This window comes from Anguilla rostrata, chromosome 10 (genome assembly GCF_018555375.3).
Source record: "Anguilla rostrata isolate EN2019 chromosome 10, ASM1855537v3, whole genome shotgun sequence".
NCBI classification, from domain to species: domain Eukaryota; kingdom Metazoa; phylum Chordata; class Actinopteri; order Anguilliformes; family Anguillidae; genus Anguilla; species Anguilla rostrata.
The window spans coordinates 38165540-38188024 of record NC_057942.1 but is presented as its reverse complement, the minus strand read 5'-3'; the positions used below and the strand labels follow the sequence as shown (position 1 = coordinate 38188024).

Here is a 22485-nt window from a genome sequence, read left to right as displayed (position 1 = left end):
AACCCCCCCCCTCCACCACACACACAGACTGCAGCCGTGCCTCGGCATCCCAGACTCTTAATCGACCGGGCCACTTGCGTTTGTTTGTTTTTCTTAAAGACGTGTTGGGGGGGGGGGGCAGGTTGGGTCGTCCCGTCGCAGATTCCCGCATTCCCCGAAATGAAGGCCGCTCTGGAAACAAACGCCCGCCCAACACCGCCACAATGACACGCCCTCACACGCCAAGCTCAACGAGGGGCTGTCTCAGGGGGGAGAGTATTAAAGGAGGGGAAGTCTCAAAAACTAAATGTGTGTGTGATTCACCATTAAACCCGCCCGGATAAAACCCTTCGAGCTCCAGCAGACACCCCTGAGCCCCTGTTCCCCTCTGGGATCCAAAACCCTTCAGAAACGCTCAAAATTTCCTGTCAATCAAGCTAAAACGGCGGCGGCGGCGGCGGCACTAACGGCTACGACGAACCGCAAACCCGCGCAGGAAGAAAAAAAGCCCCAAAAACACAACACCCCCCTCCTCATCCCAGCGCAGGATGAAGAACTTTGGGCTACGGGAGGTCAGAACCATCAGCACCTTCATTCGCTGCTCTGGAAACATGAACATCAACGAGGCCAATTAGCGTCACATTCCTCATGCTAATCTGCAGCGATCGCAAACCCGAGAGGCGGAAGGGGGTGGGGAAGCAGCCGGGCCCCCAGCTTTTAGGGATCATTAGCCATCATTAGCCCTTTAAGGTGTGAGATCACAGATGTGACATTAGAACGTTCTCAACCGAACATTCTAACGCTGATGTCACAATCACTACCGGCGAATGAAGGCAGTGGAGTTCCAGAACGCTGACTCAGAACACACCCACGGAGAGACGGGGAGAGGGGCTGTTGGCAGGGCCGGGGTTTTGGTAACGGCACCGTCTCCAACAGCGACGGGGCATTCCAAACAAGGCCTTTTTATTTTCCGCCCCCCCCGCCACAAGAAAATAAAATATTTGTCTAACAACGAAAAAAACTTCAGCCGCGCTCCAAATTTAATGCCCGCGCGCGTGTGCACGCGTTTTTCTTCCCGGAAAGACGCGGTAGTTATGAATTAAGAAAATGACCAGCTTCCAATTACGAGCCAGCAATAAAAGCTAAGCTCTCGCGGGGAATAAATTTCCAGCTGTCCTTTTTCCCATGGATTTTTTCCCAGGACTTTGTAGTCGGCCCCCGCTCTCCAGAGGCCGCGGGATAAACCGGTACTTAATTTACCGCCACCCCCCCCCCCCGCCAACCCCTCCTCCCCCCGGGGAGTTAAGCCCTCAAGTATATCCGAGCGCAAACTAACTGCCAATGAGAATGAAGGAGCCGGGTGCCGCAGGAGCGTTTGATCTCTTTCCCCTTGATGGATGCCACCCCAACAAATCCAAACATGACACCGTAGTGTAATTTCTCCGCCCATTAAAGAGATTCTAATTCATTAAGGGCCCGGGTGGTTGTGCCGGGAGAAATGAAAGCTTCCTGGGTAAGACGATGCCCGTTCACATCAAGTCCCCGCGGCTAACGGGCTGCGTCGTGATTGGCTGGCTGGCTGTGACAGTATCGTAATGAGCTGAAGCTCCCAGAATTGATCAGGCACGGCGGAATCCACTCCATATGCACTGTGATATGCTGGACTGAATTTTAAAAAAAACAAATAAAACACAGCTGATCATGGCGCACAATTATTGCATCCTCAAGGAAGTTGATGACTGAAAACTGAAGAAACAAAAGAAGAAGAGAATTACCGAAACTTTCGGGGTCCTCCTCCCACATGGTCAGCTCTTCCTCGGTGAGCAGGAAGTAGTGGGACACCAGGCGCCGGCCGATCTCCGTCAGGGTGGGGTGCGTGAAGAAGGCGGTCTTTACCTTGTGCGCCTCCAGGCTCTCCGGCTTGCTGTCTGAAAAGGGGACGGACACCGCAGGGTGACGCCGCGACTCTGACCCGAGGCTGTCCGTCACAGTCCCCCCCCCCCACCCCACAAAGAAAGGGACTCTGGGATGGACAGTCTGCTAGGGAGGAGGACTCAGGGATTGGGGATTCAAGGGATAGGGATCAGAGTAAAACGTGACTCAAAACTCCACTTAAACTCCACTCAGACTCCAAGGACTCAGACTCCACTGCTCGTGACTCGACTCAGACCTCAGTGCTCGTGACTCGATTCAGATTCCACTACTCGTGACTCGATTCAGATTCCACTACTCGTGACTCGATTCAGATTCCACAACTCGTGACTCGATTCAGATTCCACTACTCGTGACTCGATTCAGATTCCACTACTCATGACTAGACTCAGATTCCACTACTCGTGACTCGATTCAGACTCCACAACTCGTGACTCGACTCAAGACTCCAGTGCTTGTGGCTGAAACTCAACGTGGACTGGCAAACAGACAGTGACTCAGTCTGCAGTGACACCACCCAAATTTTCACACTGGATCAGAAGGAATTTGTCACATCTTTCCTTTTTTTTTGCAGCAGCAGCAGCAGCACATAAAGAATAAAATGAATACTGATTGGAGAGGTTAAGGAAATTATGTGAAATAATTTTTTTGACAAATGGGACAAACAGGCGTACAAACAGACGATGTTTCATCACTGCGTCACTCCCCTCATCCTCAGACGAGTGAATCACAAATCCACAGGGCTTCTTTCAGGGCAAATTACAAATTCATTAATTAATCAAAAGAAAACGTCATTTTCCGACTTCGAACGCTGAGATTTTACAGCCAATTAAAGGGGGGGGGGGGCTGCTCATTTCAGCTGGGCTTATAAAATTATAGACGGGGGAAATACTCTTCTGTCCCCAAAAGAAAACACACTTGTCAGCTCCCAAAATATATTCTGCTTACCCACCATTTCTGTCAACAATGTCGCAGTAAGGAGGCAACACCAACATTTTACACTTGTCAGTTTAGATTGTTTTGTTTTTTTCTTGATTATAGAATGGACATCACGTTCAGCTTTGTTCCAGAATACAATCTGACAGTCTTTCGTGAGACAAACAACGCTCGCTCAAAAGTTCACTGAACCCGATGCCTTTTCAGGCAGAAGGACATTATCCCTTTCTGGAAAGGGCACTCCACCATTACAAAACAAATAACATGAGAAAAAAGTAATTCCGCGGATATAATAATTGTTTCTTGAAGGAACTACACACATTTTGTTTATTTTCCTTAGCAACTTGGTTTGCACTCATACATATTTTCCATTAGTACAGATGCCTGTTTACTGAAGTGAATAAGTATCTAAGTGTAGTATGCGCCTTCAAGTAGCAATCAAGGCTTCACTGTCATTGTCCCACCTGGGACTTGAACCCGCAACCTTTGAGTTTTTCCTAATCCACAACACCCCAATGCCAACCCCTCTAGTTGAAAAGAGGTACTGTGTCGGGTTTAAAGACGAATGCCACTGGGCTGAAAGTGGGTAGTGTTGGGTTGAATGGGGGCAGTGCTGGGTTGAATGCGAGTAAGTTGTTGGGTTGAAAGCAGGAACAGTTTTGGGTTGCAAGGAGATATGGTATTGGGTTGGAAAGACAGTGTTGGGTTAAAAGGGGGTATAGTGCCGGGTTAAAGAGGGTATGGTGTTGGATGGAAAGGGGGTAAGTTGTTGGGTTGAAAGGAAGAAAGTTGTTGGGTTGAAAGAGGGTACAGTGTGCGGGAGGAACGGGAACGGGAACACACCCTCGATGTTCTTGGCGGGCTTGTAGGCGTCGTTCTTGACGATCATCTTGATGAGGTTCATGCACTGCACGATGAACCTCTCGAAGACCACGCCCTCGCCCGCCTCCGTGAACACGTAGCTGACGGCGAACTCCAGCGACCTCTGGATGAGCGGGATGAAAGGGAAGGGGTGGTGCTCCAGGAAGTCCAGCAGCTGCAGGGGGGAGGAAAAAAACCCCCAAAAATTAGCCTCCCCGAAGACAGCCAGCGACCCCCCAGGGACCCCAACCTTGGACCAGGAGAGACTGCATTTTGGCTTTTACCGTAAAAATTCTGACCCAAGAAACCAGGTGAGGTGAACTAACTGTGTACCCTAATCAGCTGGTTTAACTGCTTAATTAAGTGCTGAGTAATGATTGACAGGTCATGTAGTAGAGGCAAAAACTCTGGGAGTTTTCAAGACCAGGCTCGATATGGTGCAGGATACTATCGAGTTTGTAGGTAAACCAAGCACCAAGTGCACTTCAGAGGAACCTCACAACACCTCACAAGTTTCACAGACCTGTTTATTGCCGCACACTGACCTTTACGGGGTTCTCACCACTAGCCTATACCGCAAATTCAATTTCAAGGTCCCGCAGATTTCCATTACCCCAGAATCAAGAGACCTACGGGTGGGGACATCGAACAGGTTTTTTTCTGAACATTTACAAGCTCGTTTATGCTTGTGTTTGAGGACTCTTATTTCTCTTGGGCCTAAAGACTGTTTTACAGCAGCAGACGCCCTTGCTGTAAAACGCACAGAGCATTTCCTCGGGGAAACGCTATCCCACACCATAACGCTGTCCGATAAGATTCTGATTATACGATTATATTTTTCTGGAGAATCTTCAGGTATGTACTTGTTTACCTGAGTAAAGGCTCCCACCTAAAAAACTATGGTAGACTATATTTATGATCACAATCAAAGACATATGAAAACGTCTTCGATATTCCGGAAAACAAATTATGTCGATTGCTTCTTTCAAACCCACCAATTAAAACCACAGCCACACCACAGAATTTGAGTATGGTGAGCTCATAAAAACCTCTATATGCTTTTGTGGACAGTCACATACGTCTTATAAGAAATCCAATAAATCCAATCAAACAAAATACTTCTCTCAAAATGGCTATTTTCAAAAACTTACAGAAACTGATATTACTTTTCTAAATGTCAGGGTATTTACTGAAGGTAAAAAGTTCTGTTTTTAGCACGGAGTTAGAGTTAGTTATATTCTGATCTGCAAACATGCTCTGTTAAATACACATGCAGCAGGTAACAGACTGTGACCTCTTTAAACCCTACAGCTTGTGAATTAAGTGTTAATTAGTTCAGTTGCACGATTAAAAAAAGTAAAACTTGATTTGTTGATTAAGCCAAAAGCATTCTGGGCCCTGGACTGAACCATCATAAACAAAATAAGGGTGCCGTACTGCTATTGCATTTGTTTTTTTGCAAAACAATTTTTACTCACGACTTTTGTGTAGAGGATGATGGTCTTCTCCAGCTTCTCCCTACAGGTACTTCCAGGGCCCACCTGTCGACCTGTAGGAAGAACACCTGAGTCAATCAACATTTTACAATAATTTAACCCTTTTAAGACCAGATCGTTACAGATCACCGACAATTTTAAAAGAAAATATTTTAAATGGTAAATGGACTGCATTTATATAGCGCTTTTATCCAAAGCGCTTTACAATTGATGCCTCTCATTCACCCATTTACACACACACACACACACACACACACTCGCACACCAACCGTGAAAGGCTGCCATCCAAGGCACCAATCAGCTCGTCGGGAGCAATTAGGGGTTAGGTGTCTTGCTCAGGGACACTTCGACACGCCCAGGGCGGGGGATCGAACCGGCAACCCTCCGACTGCCAGACAACCGCTCTTACCTCCTGAGCTATGTCGCCCAACATTTCACCCAACATTTAAAACAATACATTTTCTTAGTTTACTACTGAACATACGTTAGTTTTTCCCTCAGGGGCTCCAGCCCCGTCTCTCCCCTGGTTCAAGCCCACGTCCGGCATAATACACATCCCCACATCTGGAATCGAATTTACCTGCTAATTTAACACCTCATCTGTAACCTGCCCAACCCGTGAGATTATTTGCTGTGATCGATCCCTCATTACGTTCCTGTTGCATCCACTCAACCCCTACTTCACACCAGACCGGGCCAGCAGGGGGGATGGGCTTCCCCCTCTCTAGCCGGGGTCCTCCCAAGACATCCTTCCCAACGGGTAGCGTCTTTTTGCTTTTTTACCTCACAGCTTGCTTTTTGGGAGTCCAGGCCTGGTTTTTTGCCCAATTTTCCTACAGTTGCTCTTACTCTGCAAAGCGTCCCTGTGATTTGATTTGCCCTGCAGCATGAATCACCAATTACACGAGTGAAGGGGCCGTTTTATTTTGGAACGACGGCGCGTCTCGAAGTCAGGATGAGTAGGAGAGAGGAGGAAGAGAGGGTCAGGGAGAAGAGAGAGAGAGGAGGGAGGGAGAGAAGAGGGGAGAGGAGAGAGAGAGAGGAGGGAGGGGAGAGAGAAAAGAGAGAGAGAGAGGGAGGGAGAGAGAGAGAGAGAGAGAGAGAGAGAGAGAGAGAGAGTGAGAGAGAGATCAGGTGGGAGTGTTTTCAAAGTTTAGCGGGCAGTTGAGAGAGAGTTGCGGTGCTTCAGAGGAGGCGCGTCAGGCCCCACGTCTGAACCGAACGCGTCTCTCCACGCCGTCGGATCGCATTAGCGTCCCGCTGAGAGCCCAGCGCAGGCTAAGCCGCTAGGCTAACCGAAACCTCGCCGGGGTTACTCATGCAGCGAGGCCCCCCCCCAGCAAGGACCGGCATGCTCCGCGGGTCATGTGACCGCGCAGCCGCGCGCGATTTACCTGCGGGGGGGGGGGGTGGGGGGGGGCTGACGGAAGCGGTCAAGCTTTTTGTGTGAGAGACGTATCCGGCTGGAACCCTGTGGTCCTGACAGCAAAAAGTCACCACTGTGTGTCCAGGCAGATCACTGACACCGCGCGTGATTGGCTGAACCGTCGCCCAGGGAGGGAGGGTCCCTGTCAGGTCGTTCCAGAGCAGGAGAGGCCAACGGTCGAATTAAAGAGTCCTACCCCCCCCGCATTAAGTGCCCCTTCCCCCCTCCATATGCTGAACTCCTCCTCTTTTGTGGAAGACTTGCTGATGCTAACCCAAAGGCAGAAGTTACCCACTGTATTACCACAGTAACTACAGCTCAAGCCCTGGAAATACATCATTTAGTTTTGCTCGATAATGAATACTGTGAAGAGATGACGGGACAGGGAGGGGGACAGGGACAGGCTGACAGGGAGGGGGGACAGGGACGGGCTGACAGGCCGATCCAAACTTCCTCGAGAGATAAATGAATGTTCTGGACAGAAGCACGGTAAGCGTTGACGCCCCACGCCCGACGCAGCCAATCAGAATGAAGCGCACAAAGGCTCGAACCACCGAGCAGCTCTTCCTGGAGACGGAGGGACCCCATTATCCACAGAAATCTGCCTCTCTCTTTTTTCTTTTAAACTGTCGAGGCAAAAAATTGCCTAAGAATAATTTTAATTAAACTTTTCCACCTTTCAACAGGGACAGCATGTTCATTCGCAACTTTACACGGTTTATTATCGAGGTGGGCGGGGGGGGGGGGGACGGACATGGGGGAGGGTGAAGTAGTTTCCCAAAACTTGTCGAGTAGCTGTCCTTCAGACCCAGTATTTAATCACAGACAGGCAGCGAGCGGAACGATGGTGTCACAGCGTCACACTTAATGCAGACAAACAGCAGATTACACTCTAAAGGAAATGAACACAGACACAGGCCCGGCAGAAAAGCCTCATGCTGTATTAGTGGAGCAGCTCAAGCAGAGCATTTACACAGGGGGTCTCATCTTACTGGGTCCCAAGAGCTGAGCTTGAGTCTGTCTGTCTGTCTGTCTGTCCGTCCTGATCAAACTCACCCTTTCCATACGCCACCTGACTGTTCGGGGCAAGGGGGGTAAAGATGTTTTAAAAAGGACTGAGATGGCGACACTTACAGCAATCCAGGAACTGCCGAAGTCTCTCAAACACCGCGTTCAGGAACCCCTGGGGAAAGAGGGAGGACGAGAGAGAGTGAGTGAGTGAGTGAGAGCAAGAGAGAGAGAGAGAAAGAGAAAAAATAGAAAGAGAGAGAGGTAAATCAGATGGGGAATGGGGAAAGCTTCTATCTTGACATTTTGTTTGTGTTTCGCCATGTTTCAGTCACATCTGTTACAATCTGAGCAGTGGCACACTCAAACTTTTCAGTCTGGAGTCATTCTGGGCTTTTCTGAAGGGGGGGGTTGATGCCGACCAACAGTATCTTCGTATGTCATGGGCCAGGGTGTAATTTTGCCCCCCCCACCAGGAAAAGTAAGCAGACTGAATCCAGGAGAGAACGCACAGCACCTGCCCAAAAAAGCAGCTATACGACTCAGACTGAAGCTTGCGGCAGTCACGACGAGTGAGTACACTCAGTAACGACGGCATCGACGCGTGCGCGTTTGCTCTCCGGTGTTCGAAAAAATAACTGGTTCGGTTTCGGAACATCGATCCCGAGAGCAAACTTCTTAAGCGTAACCGACAGCTCCGGGCACGGTAAAACAGCGCTCTTATTTTCAGCGGCAGGCACGGCCCGCCTCCTTAAAACCAGGGGCGGCTCTTCGGACCTGCGCCGGACAGCAGGGGAGCAGGGGGCAGGACAACGAAAACCGCCCGAAACCTCGCGGACGCTCCGGGGATCAGAAGCCGAAGAGCGCCCGCTAACGGTCGGTCTGCGGAGCGAACGCGAGAGGCGGAGCCCCGCCCGGGACGCGAACCCGCGCGTCTACCTGTCAGGGAAGCGGGACTCACCTGGGACACGACCCCACGACCTCGGAGCGGCAAGCGCACTCATCCTCCAGCCGCTCTGCCGGGCCGTCGGCCATTTTGTCTACAGTAGCTATTTCACGCACTGATTCATGCAGTGATCATTTATTTTCTGAGTAGGAAACAGAGGCGCCTTGCTCAGGCAGGTTTAAGTGAGCTTAGATATTTTAAAGTTACATAAACATAACCATAAAACATAACCTTTTTATTATGCAGGTCTGGTACCTACCCAATGGCACTGGATTTTGACCACAGCTTGACGTGTTTCTAGCACAAGGCTGAAGGGCTGGTTTCCAAGCCATGTTAACTGCACCTTCCGGAAGCCATTTTGGCCCATAGCGTCTGCCGAATTGTAAATAGTAGTCGAATCAGGCCATAGCAAAACGAGTACGTGGAGTTATTGAGGTAATATTTTACTTTTTTTTTTTTGCCATCATTTAAAAATAAAACCTGGACTGGATTTTTATAAAAACTGGACTGGATTTTTTTCAAAACCTGGACTGGATTTTTATAAAAACTGGACTGGATTTTTTTCAAAACCTGGACTGGATTTTTAGAAAAACTGGACTGGATTTTTTTCAAAACCTGGACTGGATTTTTATAAAAACTGACTGGATCATGGATGATTTTTTAAAAAAAAAAACCTGGACTGGATTTTTATAAAAACTGGACTGGTAAATTTTTTTATAAAACTGGACTGGATTTTTTCAAAACCTGGACTGGATTTTTATAAAAAAAACCTGGACTGGATTTTTATAAAAACTGGACTGGATTTTTTTAAAAACCTGGACTGGCTTTTTATAAAAACTGGACTGGATTTTTTTTAAAAAACCTGGACTGGATTTTTATAAAAACTGGACTGGATTTTTTTTTTTTTTAAACCTGGACTGGATTTTTATAAAAACTGGACTGGATTAAAAAAAAATAATAATAATAATAATAATAATAAAAAACCTGGACTGGATTTTTATAAAAACTGGACTAGATTTAAACAAAACAAAACCTGGGGGGGGGGGGGTGGCACGTAAGTCTGAAGTAATCTAGCACTGTGGCTGGATATGATGGAGTAAATCTGTTCCCAGGTCTTAAATCAGGAGTCAGGCCTGGGGGGCGAGGGGGGAAGGGGGGCAGGTGGCTGAACACTCATGCCCCCTCACAAAGCACACCAAGCCCTACGGACACATCTGTGTCTCGCACAATGGGAACGGCTGTGGGGGGCGGGGGGGGGGGATTAGAGTGGTCGTCATTAACGCAATTAGTCACCCGCACACGCGTGCTCTCCATCACCCCCCCCCCCTTACACACACACCCTTGATACTGGGCTCCTTACATAGCTCCCTATGCTAAAATAAAACCAAGCTTCTAAACTGACTGTGCTGCATTTAAGACAGTCTGTTTCAAATAAAACTTTATTGATCATGACGATATATTTTATTTCAACGCAGTGCATTTCAGCTGTAAGCTACCCTTCTAGAGACATAATATACTATAAAATACTGCAAATATCCAGAATACAAATCAATGTATTCTTTAAAATGTATTGCCATGTCAGAAAGTAAAAGCACTTTGTACAGTTCAATATCTTCATAAATATGCATCTTGCATTATCATGCTAACATATAAAATATCATCATAATGAAGCAATTTCCTTTTGCGTATAAGAGCAGTAAATTGTGGTATAACAAGAGGCCTGTGGCACATAGAGGAGAGCCAGCTACTGTCTTCCCCGTGAAGAACATCACCGCAACGTAAAAAATAACAAAAACGCAAAAAAGAAAAGGGATAGTGGCTTAAACTTTACAGTGAAGGTTATTTCAGGTTCTTATGCCACCCCCTCAAACAGCCACCCCCTCAGACACACCCCTCGCCCAACTGACTTCAAAGCATTCAAATTGCAGCCTTGATTTTTTTTTTTTAAAAAGAACAGATTTAAAATGAAAGTGAACCCCTCAGGACGCCAGAGGCGGTGTCGACACGGATCAGAGGGGGTGTCGAAACGGATCAGAGGTGGTACGAGGATTTAGCCGTCGTCCCTCAGCCCGGGACAACGAAGTGGGAAGAGAGCAAAACTACGATGTCATACGCTACCGTTCGTTTGAGGCCTGAGCCCCTCTCCTTGGTAGTTCCGTCCCCTTCGTACGACTATTAGCCTAAAGCTGTGGAATTCGGCGACGAACTTCGGGGGGGGGGGGGCCTAACCCATAATTTGCCAATGAAGCACATCATCTCAGTGAAGGCCCGGCCTGCAGGAGGAGGCGGAGTTCCAGACGCTCGCTCCACTGGGAACAAAAACCGTGAAATCTGTTTGAAACTGAAGAGGAGTCAGGTGTCAAATACATCACCGTTCTGAGATCCGCCCCCAAAAGAATCTAACCAATTAAAACTCCTACGTGTCTGGAGCAGCCCAGGAGGAAAGCAGAGCATCTTGTTTTTTTAAGAGACTTTGGTTACTTTGTTGTAATACTCTCAAGTTAAAACAATCTCTTTGAAGTTGCCATCGCCAGGGGCCGACGTGCACCCCAAGAGCAGGTGACAGACCGAAGCTCGTGGGAAGGAAATTACAGAATTTCTTAAGAGCGGAGGAAAAACCACTTAAAGTAACTTTGTTCTAGTGAGTCATGAGGTGAGAGTGACTCAGCGGGCCACAGACTGAACACCCCCCCCCTTGCCGGCTGTAAAAACGCACCTGTGCGGATCGGCTAGCCGGTCGCTAATTCAATCCGAAGTTTCCTGAGGTAAGGCCCAAGGCTTCTCTACCCACTCGCCGAGCTCCAGTCAGGAGCAGCCGGAAAGCTTTCCGTCGAGACTCAGCGACGGGGGAACTAGAATCGCCGCCGAGCAGGAAATGCCACTGAACACACGGCCGCTAAGGTCGGCCGGGCTGCCATGCGGTTGGCGCCCCCTAGAGACTCTCCAAGCACTTGCAGGTGAAGACGGACCATGTCTCCGATGAGACCTTTGCTCTCCTGTAGTACCGCGTGTGGCCTGTAGGGTGCAAAATAGCCACCGGTTCTCCTGTTGTACTGTGTGTGGCCTGTGTGATGCACAACCCCCCCCCCCCCACCCACCCCCCACTTTCCCCCTCCTCCCAAAACCCACTACCCATCCCCAAAATGTCTCCCCAGTAATTGAATTTGAATGCCTCTACATGACAGCTTTGACACTGACGTTCAGAGTTCTCCCCATTACCCGCACAGCGACCCACACCTCACAGCAATGCATCAGCAGTTCAAAAAAAGTATTTCAGAGGGTTCGGTTTAACGGCGAGATAAACTTCACACGGGGGCCCGGGACACCCCTGCCACGCCGAACTCTTTCATCGCCCACCCCCCCCGCGAGAGTTTCTGCACAGCTCACACAAATCGCTCCATTTTCCCCCCACAAACACTGCATTTTTATTCGAGCTGACTTACGACCGCAGTAAAAAAAAGATCAGGAGAGTTTGATAGCGCTATCGCTGTGGTCATGCAAGAGTGCGGACATCTGTTGGTACTTTAAAAAAAAAAAGAACATTTAATCCAATTCTGTTGCACTTCTGGCTTTAAGGACAGACTGAATAACACAGCTAGAAATGAAGGAAATACCAGCGCAATGAGGCACATAATCCTCTCTAGATCAGGGACTCTGGCTTGCTATACCGCGAACAGTTAGCAACACTCAACGCCAGGGACGGCGCACGTTCCAGATTCCGCGGTTGTGGTAACCACGGGAAACACGGAAGTGACAACGCCCCAAACGCGGAAAGCAACATCACATCTGCGGTGAAGGAGCAGAACCTTCGACAGGAGGAAGACGACGATTTCGAAATCGCTTTAATTTAGCACCGCAAAAAAAGAAAAGGAGAAAGAGAAGGTGGTACGTGCGTCCGACCAATCAGACGAGGAGACGGCACAGAAGACAATTATTCCTCTTCCCCACTGTAGAGCTGGAACCAGGCTGGCTCATTATACCCCTTTCCCACTGTAGAGCTGGAACCAGGCTGGCTCATTATACCCCTTTCCCACTGTAGAGCTGGAACCAGGCTGGCTCATTATACCCCTTTCCCACTGTAGAGCTGGAACCAGCTGGCTCATTATACCCCTTTCCACTGTAGAGCTGGAACCAGGCTGGCTCATTTACCTTTCCCACTGTAGAGCTGGAACCAGGCTGGCTCATTATACCCCTTTCCCACTGTAGAGCTGGAACCAGGCTGGCTCATTATACCCCTTTCCCACTGTAGAGCTGGAACAAGACTGGCTCATTATAAGCCTTTCCAACTGTACAGCTGTACAATACAGACTATCCAAAGACTGCAGGTCCCAGCTTTGACCTTTGAACCCCGAAGGACACAGGTCAGAGGTCGAACCACACACCGAGTCTGACGGATGTAAGAAGATGATTTCAAAATCGCTTTAATTTAGCACTGTAAAGGGATGGCACGTGCGTCTGACCAATCAGACGAGGAGACAGCACAGAGTGCGCGCAGCCACCCACGTGATAATTTATATCAACCGCAGGCGATCCCCGTACTGACATCGGCGTGCGAACATCAGCTAGCTCGGCCAACATGGACGCGGACACCATTTTGGATCAAAGTCAACGCGGAGTTTCAGTTTCTCCACAAACGCATAATTTCGTGCCCGTTAAGTTTTTTTACGAACTCGCCGAAGTTAGTTTCCGCATCGAGTGTACCGCCGCCTTCGCTGACCTTTCATGAGCCGGGTATGGTGCTGTAAATGCTAAGTGTTCATTAGCGCGCGGGTCTGGGTCTGCCTCCAGCAGCCCCCCCCCCCTCTCTGAACTCACCATGACCTCCATGTTCTGGAGCGGCTCGCTAAACCCGTGCACCGTCAGTTTCCGCAGCACTGCAGGGGAAAAAAGGAAACAGAACGCACTCGTCAGACACGACGTCGTTTCGGGGAGCTTCGCTGGGCGCCCGGCGCACCACATGCTCACGCGCGCGGAGGGTGACGTCACCACCGGCGGGGCACCTCCGCACCCGTTCGCCGCACGCCCGAAAAAAACACCACGGACAAACCCAACACACTGTCGCAAAGCCCTGAGGGACACAACTTCACGGACATGCCCATCAACACACTCCACTCAGAAAGGAGAAACAAACACTCTCAGACACACACACACGTACGAACGCGAACGCACACACAGAAACAAACACACACACGCACACACACACACGCGCGCACACACACACACACGCACACACGCACACACACACGCAGTGCCCAAGGGTAGAATCAGAGAGGTGCGCTGCTCATTTGAGAGGGGGCTGGGCAAAGAACATGGACACACAGCACTGCAGAAACATAATCACATTCTCCAGGACACCATATTCTTTTCTTCACTTGGCTGGTTACTCTCCCAGTCTGTAGGCTGCCTTCTGCAGGAACACAATGTGCCTGGGCTAATGATTCTGATTGGCTGTCCCAGAGCCACCGATTGGCTGAGCCAGAGGTAATGACACCGACTGGCTATCCCAGAGTCAGGGTTGGTGATCCCAGTGTCCCAGAGGGTCACAGGTTAGACCCTTATACTCACACTCCACAGGCCTTTCATTCTGAAGCAGGACTGATCATAAGAGTTCTGCATTAGTATGCATGTGTAATGTGTGTGTGCGTTTGCTTGTGTATGTGTTTGTATACGCGCATGTCTGTGTGTGCATTCGTGTGTTTGCAGGTACAGTAGTGATAAGGCAGGACAGGGCAAACACAGGGCGGGCGGGGCAGACAGACACATGGGGGCGGGGCAGAAACAGGGGGGGGGGCAGGGCACACAGGGAGGGGCGGGGCAGACACAGGAAGGGGCGTGGCTGGCAGACACAGGAAGGGGCAGGGCAGACACAGGAAGGGGCGGGGCAGACACAGGAAGGGGCAGGGCAGACGCAGGAAGGGGCGGGGCAGACGCGGCTACCTTTCAGGGACAGCAGGGTCCTCTCCAGCGAGCTGAGGGCGGCGGCCTCGTCCCGGGCACAGACCTCCCGCAGGAAGGAGTCCGTGTGGTGGTTCCACAGCGAGCAGGCGAAGCTGTAGATCCCCGCTGCCAACTGCAGAGACACATATACACACACACACACACACACACACACACACACAACCGCGCTCGTCAGTACGTTCCCTCCCTTTAAACCCAAACCTCTCCGCCGTACCTCTCACATGGAAGAGACGCCATTTTGTTAAGACTTCCTGCGTTAGTGAAGGACCAGCGAACGAGCCCGGCCAGCGTCCTGTTAGCCTAGCGCTCCCCCTGCACCAGCCAGCGTCCTGTTAGCCTAGCGCTCACCCTGCACCAGCCCAGACAGCGTCCTGTTAGCCTAGCGCTCACCCTGCACCAGCCAGCGTCCTGTTAGCCTAGCGCTCACCCTGCAACAGCTAGCGTCCTGTTAGCCTAGCGCTCACCCTGCACCAGCCTGGCCAGCGTCCTGTTAGCTTAGCGCTCCCCCTGCACCAGCCTGGCCAGCGTCCTGTTAGCCTAGCGCACACCCTGCACCAGCCCAGACAGCGTCCAGTTAGCCTAGCGCTCCCCCTGCACCAGCCAGCGTCCTGTTAGCCTAGCGCTCCCCCTGCACCAGCCAGGCGCCTTTGCCTACCTCAGCAACGAGGAGGACACACAAGGGCGACTTCGAGCCCGCCGGAACACAGGGACACCGCGTACGGAGCCGAGAGACCTCCACCGTTACTCAGGGGAACGAAATTAAAGACGGAAAACTTCAGGGTCCGCACCAAAGTCCCGGAACGCCGCGTTCTTAACCTTAATCCAAGTAAAAACGGAACGAACGTGCTTTCAGCGCAGTGGATAACTGAATAAGGCACGAGCTTCGATTTTAGCTCGCAGGTGTGGACAACGAGTGGAGCACCCCCCCCCCCCAACCCCCCAACCCCCCCACCCCACCCCCGCAAGGGCAACAGGAGTCACTTTGTAAGCAGCAATTACCAAAAAAAAAAGGTTCTCCTTGTTCTAAAGATTTGTTCTTTTCCCCTCCTGAACAAACAGGCGCCCGTCGGACGCCAGAGCCTCGGGTGAGTGGCGAACGAGCGAGCGGACGAGCGAACGACCCGTGGAAACGGCGGCGGCGGCGGCGGCCGCGTCCCCCGAACGCTTTTATTTCCCAGCTCCGCCATCCCCACGGTGCTAAGGACCGCGACGAACGACATCATCAATCAGCCCCGCCGCCATCGATCATCCCCCCCCCGCGCCCGCGGCAGGAGGGGCCTCTTCCTTTTCAATCGCCATGACGACCGCGCTTTTTATCTAAATCGTCGCGTCGCGGCACGCCCCGACACGCATGGCGGGTCTGCTTTACTCACAAACTTAATGAGCACTCACAAGTGATTCATTCCCCCCCCCACCCCCACCCCCACCCCCCATCGCTGGTTCACCGGTGCCTACGGGACAGGAAGGGGCGGGGAATCGCAGTTTAAATGACTGCAGGCTGACAGGAAGTGTGCATTTCTGACTCCGCGCGCTACGTTCCGTGGAGACGTCAGCAGGCCGGCGATGCTTCCAGGAGATCATACGTCACTTTAAAAGGCTTGGGCCCAGCGGTGCGAGACTCCTGAATTATGAATTACGCTTGAATAATGTTTTTTGGGCTTTGTCAACTCCAGAGGTCAATTTAAAACCAAGTTATTTTTTTTCCCCCTCTTCCAAGTACAACCTCAGAGGGAATTATCAAAAAATGCAGATATACTCCAAGACGCGGCAATTCGTTTCTGTGCCCTGCAGGGGAACGAGAGTCCTAATCTCCAGAAGCGCGTACTCTGCTACGCTCAAACCTGCGCGACAAGGGACACCCAACGAAAACACAATCACTTCGAAAACATTTTCACCACTGCGTGTTTTTTGTCATCCCGGACACTTGTATTATGCCGAAGAAAATAAATTAAATACTGTTTTTTTCCTGCCGGTTCTCCGCGGGATATCTGATGGAGTAAGCGGGCTGGAGAACGGAGGGCTATTGTCAGGAGTGAATGCATCCCCTCAGATATCAATAAGCACTTATTTACCAGGAACAAATGACAAACAAGCGCAGCGTAACACAAACTGCGCCGGGAAACTAAATCAAAGACACATTCATTCGAACGCCGACAGGGCTATTCCGATAAGGAAACTTTTGTTCCGGAAAAGCGGAGGGGGTGGGGGGGGCATGGGGGTCTTAATCATAATCAGAGTAATGACAGGTGGGGGGGGGGGGAGGGGTCGGCTGTCGAGACGACGTCAAAGTGAATTCATCGCTTGCTTTACCTTTTCCCTCCTGTTCCAACACCTTGCAGGTGAGACCTACTTCCCCCGGAGGCAAAATGGAGGGGTGAGACCACGAAGCAATTAAAACCCAAAGAAGGGCAGTTAAAACCCCACCCCTTACTCTCCCCCTCCCGCCTCTCCCCCTCTCCCCCCTGCCCTTCCCCTCCCCCCCCGCCACTTCCCTGCGGGACAGCCCAACTTTTAGCACCCCACCAATGAGGAACAGCCTGCCACTGACGCAGACAGGAGACATTTTGAGAATGTTAGTTCACCTTTTCACGGCACCGAGGCGCTTTCATCAAAGTGCAAATGGCCAAAAAAAGAAATCATTTGTCAAGGCACCTGGGAGGATCTATTTTCTGCCCGCCCGTTACCACGCAACAGGGAATGAAAATCTCATATCTGATATCAAATATCGAAGCTGGGCGGACGCGCTCTCGTCCGGACGCGAGCCCGCAAACCCGCGACCCGCCCCTCGCCCCAACCCCGGATGAATGTTTCCGCGGGTCGAGCGAAGAGCGGTTGCATCGAATGACGCCAATGGGCACGTTTTTTTTATTTAATTTTTTCTTTTTTTGCGGTTCTTTTGTTTTTCCGCTGGAGACGGTTCTTTATTATAAAGCGCGGGCAGAGAGAGGTAGGAAGTGTGGCCGGGCTGTGATTATAATCAGACAGGGGCTGCTCCGATGGAAATGAAGTTGACATGAAAGAGCCTCTTTTTTCCGGCGCTGTCCCTCACTGTGGAGGGGGCAGAGGTCCTCTGAAGATAATTATCCCCATTATTCAAATGAAGCAGCGTCGCATGAAAGCGGCTTCATAAGGAGAAGCACACACGCACGCACACACACGCACACGCACAGACACACACACACACACACACACGCACGCACACACACACACACACGCACAGACACACACACACACACAGACACACACACAGACACAGACACACACACACACACGTACACACACACGCACAGACGCACACACATGCACACACATACACACACACGCGCGCACACGCACGCGCACACACGCACGCACACGCACGCACACGCACACGCACACTCACACACACACACACGCACACACACACACTCATACAGAAGCACACATGCGCACAAACATTTCCGCACACGCACACACACACACACTTTATAAGGCAGATCACACACAGACACACACGCGCGTGCAAACATACGCACATACACACACCCACACAAGCATCCCTGTAAAAGCACACGTTTGATCCACATGCTGTTTAGAGAAAAATAAAGGTTTAATGACCATAAACCTTCCTGACAGCTAATTAAGCACCTGATGACTGGTCCACATCTCTCTGTTTCAGTTTCATGTATCAACTCCCTGTACACCAACGCTGTGGCTTCAAAAGAAACTTCACTTCGTAGTGTAGATCTTCATTTTGATCATTTCTAATCTGATATTCACATATTCTCAGGCTCCTGATGATCAAATATTTGAGTAACACACACCCGACCCCCGTTCCCACCCAGCTTTCAGTGTAAATATCGCACTGCAAGGGCATCAGCACTGGGAGACCCAACAGGAAGGACAATTAATCATATCAGTGATGTTTATTACTATTTTACTGTGGCCTTTCCTGAGGTCATTCTTAATTACATTTACAACTCCGCTGACATTTCGGATGCTACAAAATCATTATGCTCTGCTTACGTTATTGAAATGAAAGTTTTCAAAAAGGGCTATTTCCCTCCTAGAAGCCAGGTAGCGCTGTGGGCTGGGGCAGTGGACTAAGGGCAATAGAAAAGCAGCACCTGACTGCACTTTGTTGGTGTCGGAGACTGTTTCAGAAGTCAAAACGGAGACCGAGGGCTGCATTTCATTACCAGAAGTGTAAATATGTGGGCAAAAACCTTCTTGTGTGCCCAGCGTGCGCTGTACTTTTACAAACATTTTCGTAGTCACCAAACATCTCCTCGTTACTCATATTCCCATGAAGCACTGGGACTGGGGGCGGAGAAGATCACTGTTAAAACTACACCCTGTTAATGAAGGGGGGGGGGGGGTGGTGGTGGGGGGAGGGGTTATTTGTGTCATGCCCCACATTCGTTTGACAGTGTAATTACCCGCTAATGGAGAAAGGAAACGGGCTGAACCACTAAATAACCATCAACCGCGTGACGGTTATTCAGACCGCTCGTTAAAAAGTCGGCTACAAACGCAATCCATTTCGTTTATCGTTATAAATAAAAATGAAATCAATCGCAGCCTTCCAAGTGCCGCACCAAAAAAACGACAAATGGTATCTGTGTCCAAACATTCAAGAGCAAGAGCAATCACGTTTGTCCCGGGCGGCCGCGTGGATTCCCCAAATCGAGCCTGAGGCCGGTGCCCCCCCCCCCCCGAATGTCGAAAAAAAGCAATCGAAAATGCAAAAACGAAAAAGTCCTTGAGTTTTAATACGTGCTCAAAGTTCCGTTAAGAAACTGTAGCCCAAAACCAGCGTTGCATCGTGGGAGCGTGAGAACACGTTTCACCCGCTCTGGAATTCAGCGCTGCTATGAACCTACAAGGTCAGGCCTCTCTCTCGCCCAGAATTAAAATAGCGTAATTTACATTTAAATTATCGAAACTCCTCTCTGACGACTCGGTGCGCCACGGCACACTTTCCGAGAGTCGGTAACCCTGGAAACTTGGCCACGTCCTTCACGGATAGGCTCAGAGTCAAGGTGCCTTTTCCCGACATCCCATCTCCGGCAGCTCACGCCACCCGCAGGGCATCGTGGGGGACGTCGGAGCGCATCCACGGGCCGGCTTCCCGATCCCATCTCCCTCCCTCTGCCCCGCTCTCGCTCCCAATCCCCATTATCCACCTCTCTCTCTCTCTCTCTCTCGATTAAATTTCAATTAAAAACTCAACTGGCAGGCAGAGAAAGATCACGCATCCCCAAAGCACAACATCGTTAGCGAGCAAATCGCCACCGTTTGTAAACGGTTACTGAACGTGCAACGTTAAGCCCCAGCGTTGGCACAGGGGATCCTGAACCCTGGTGCTGAGGAGCCGCAGAGTCAGCCGTTTTTTTGGTTTTTTTTGTTTTCGCCTCAAGATGGGCGATGCAGAAACCAGGTGACCTGAGTTAGCCTCACAATCAACCGCTCTATCAAATCAACAGGGGCGCTGCTCCGCTGCCGAACAGCAGCAGAGGCCAGCAGGTCCTGCTGCTCTCCGGGACCAGGACTGAGGACCACGGTAATGGTGTGTGAGCTTTCATAAAAACCCAGCGAGATTAGGGGAGCGTTTCCGGAGTCTTCTCTGACGAATGGGGGGGGGGGGGGGGGGGATGGATGGAGGGATGAGGATGAGTATCAGTCTCCCACAAGCTGTGATGGGCAGCTGTGTTCATTGCCAGGGGACCACTCTCCTCCCTCTTTCCTCCCTCTGTCTCTCACTCTCTCTCTGTCTCCTCTGCAGGAAATGCCTTTGCCCCATGCAGCTGTAGCTGTCAAATTTCTCTCTGCATTTATCTCTCTCTACATTCCTCTCTTTTTGCTCTCTTTCTCCCTCCCTCTCCCTCCCTCCCTCAGCAATTCTCTCCCTTTTTTTCTCTCTCTCCATCACTCACTCGGTACTCTCTACATCTCTTCACCTTTCTTCCCGTCTTTCTCCACAGGGTCCTCTCCACGCATCTACCACTTTCGTTCTCTCTCTCTCTCTCTCTCTATCCTCCGCACTCAACCTCCCTCCCTCCCTCCCTCCCTCCCTCTCTCTCTCTCTCTACATCCATCCTTTCCTCCCTTCCCCTCTCCCACTCAGAACGCTCGCTGCGATGATTCAGCCGCTGTCCCGACCGCTTCAATTAATCCCCACAGTGGTCAGCACTTCAGCCCGTTCCATCCCCAAAACTCGGGCCCGCATAAATGAATACCTAATTCCGCATCGTTAGAGAGATACGCCATATTCTATTTTTATCACCCCCCAACCGCCCCCGCCCCCCCCTACCCCCCGCCCCCCAAGTTGGGCATCTTATTATTCAGGAAGCACGCAGGAGAACTTTCATGGACCCCGTAGTGTTCTTAATCTGCTCTCTGCGATGCGCGCTGTTACTCCTTTAAAGCTCGGCTCTCTCTCTCTCTCTCTTCCTCTCCCTCTCGCTCCCTCCTTCCTTCCCTCCCTCCGCTGAGATTAAAGAGGCAGGCTGCTTGACATTTCCCGAGCCGCGCGCACCCTCCGCGCGCCCGGGCTTCGCTTCGTAAACAGGAAATGGATTTTTCTCCACGGAGCCGCAACCAAACCCCCCCCCACCCCCCCCGCCCCAACCCCCAACCCCCACAGAGAATTAAAGACCTTCATATTTTGTTGCGACGCGGGGCTGTTTGCGTTTCCCCCCGCCTCGTTCTCTTTAATTCTCGAGAGGAGGCGCCCTCCTCTCTGAGTTTGCCGAGCCGGGCGGCGTCGACGCGGCTGGCGTCAGACTCCTCGCCGAGCCTCTCCGGGATGAGAGTCGCCGCTGAGCGCTCGGGCGTTAGGTGTGTAACGGATTAGCCATCGCGGCTACGCTACGCTACGCTACGGCCGGCCCTGACTGAGATTCAGAGACAAACAAGCGATTCTCCAGGGAGGGTCCAGCCAGCCAAGAAATACACGGCACGGTTCTCTCACAACTACCGAAAACTTGACGATAAATCAAGAACTGTTCGAGTACAAACGGTAGTTTTCACAGCCCCACCCCTCCCCCCCGCCCTCACAAAAAAAAAAAAGAATCTCTGACATTCGTAAAATTCACATTAGTGACTCAGAGACTAGCAGAGCGTCTTTTGAAGGATGCGGCATTTCTTTCACGCAGTCAGTGCTGAGTGCACTCTGGGCGCTCTGACTAACTGTGTGTGAGAGGTGTGAAGTGGGGGGGGCGGGGGAGCAGAGGGGGTAACAGCGCAGGGGCATGAAAAGGCCCAATCAGATGCGTCGGTACGTTCACGAAACTAACTCACCGAACAGAGAGTAAAACTGGACTTGCAGATAATGGGCTTTTCCGTAATTTGCATATGCAAATGAAAAAGTGGGGGGTGGGTGGAGTTATGGGGGGGGGGGGGGACCATGGGCGAGATGACAGGAGGGGAATGTGAAAACGGGGAGCAATGAAATCAGTTTGTGTTTTTCTGCTTCCTGGTAAACGTCCAGTTCCCTAATTGGTTCTGGGCCTGCGCCCCTTTTAGGGTACTGCAGTTTGAGCGTGGCGGGGAGGGGGGTTAAGGCTAAGTCATAGCCCCAGTTTATATTACACAATTAGGGAGAACAACAAAGATCTGGCTTACCATTCGACGGCCCTAACATATCTTTCTTGTCTAGTCGCTCGATTCCGCCTTTTGCACACTAGTATATTAGGCGCTAGTAAAAGTTGCTTTAGCAGAAAGAAAAAAACATGGCAGCTGACAGGAAAAGCCTATCTCGCATGCACACACTACGGTGCGCTCGAGAGAGAGAGAGAGAGAGAGAGAGAGAGAGAGAGAGAGAGAGAGAGAGAGTGTGTGTACTTCAACAAACCCTTGGCATCGACAAGGTTAGATAGTCAGCAGCTATAGTCATCGCACCGTGTGGAAAAATGTTGACACAGAACAGCCAGCTGCCAATATTGGCCGATAATGAAAACCTC

At 50.8% G+C, this 22485-nt stretch overlaps 2 protein-coding genes across 2 annotated transcripts in view; both read right to left on the bottom strand.

The window, feature by feature from the left end:
* Positions 1–22485, bottom strand: part of cbwd (COBW domain containing) — a 244096-nt gene that overhangs the window by 125442 nt on the left and 96169 nt on the right. The gene's annotated exons all lie outside the window — the stretch shown is intronic.
* ipo11 (importin 11) overlaps positions 1–22485 on the bottom strand; it is a 94056-nt gene that overhangs the window by 60654 nt on the left and 10917 nt on the right. The window contains exons 5-10 of the mRNA XM_064296900.1: positions 14522–14654; positions 13400–13458; positions 7765–7813; positions 5187–5257; positions 3691–3883; positions 1755–1907 (exon numbers count right to left, since the gene is read on the bottom strand). Of these exons, the coding sequence (XP_064152970.1) occupies positions 1755–1907; positions 3691–3883; positions 5187–5257; positions 7765–7813; positions 13400–13458; positions 14522–14654 (658 nt within the window). The remainder of the gene's footprint in view (positions 1–1754; positions 1908–3690; positions 3884–5186; positions 5258–7764; positions 7814–13399; positions 13459–14521; positions 14655–22485) is intronic.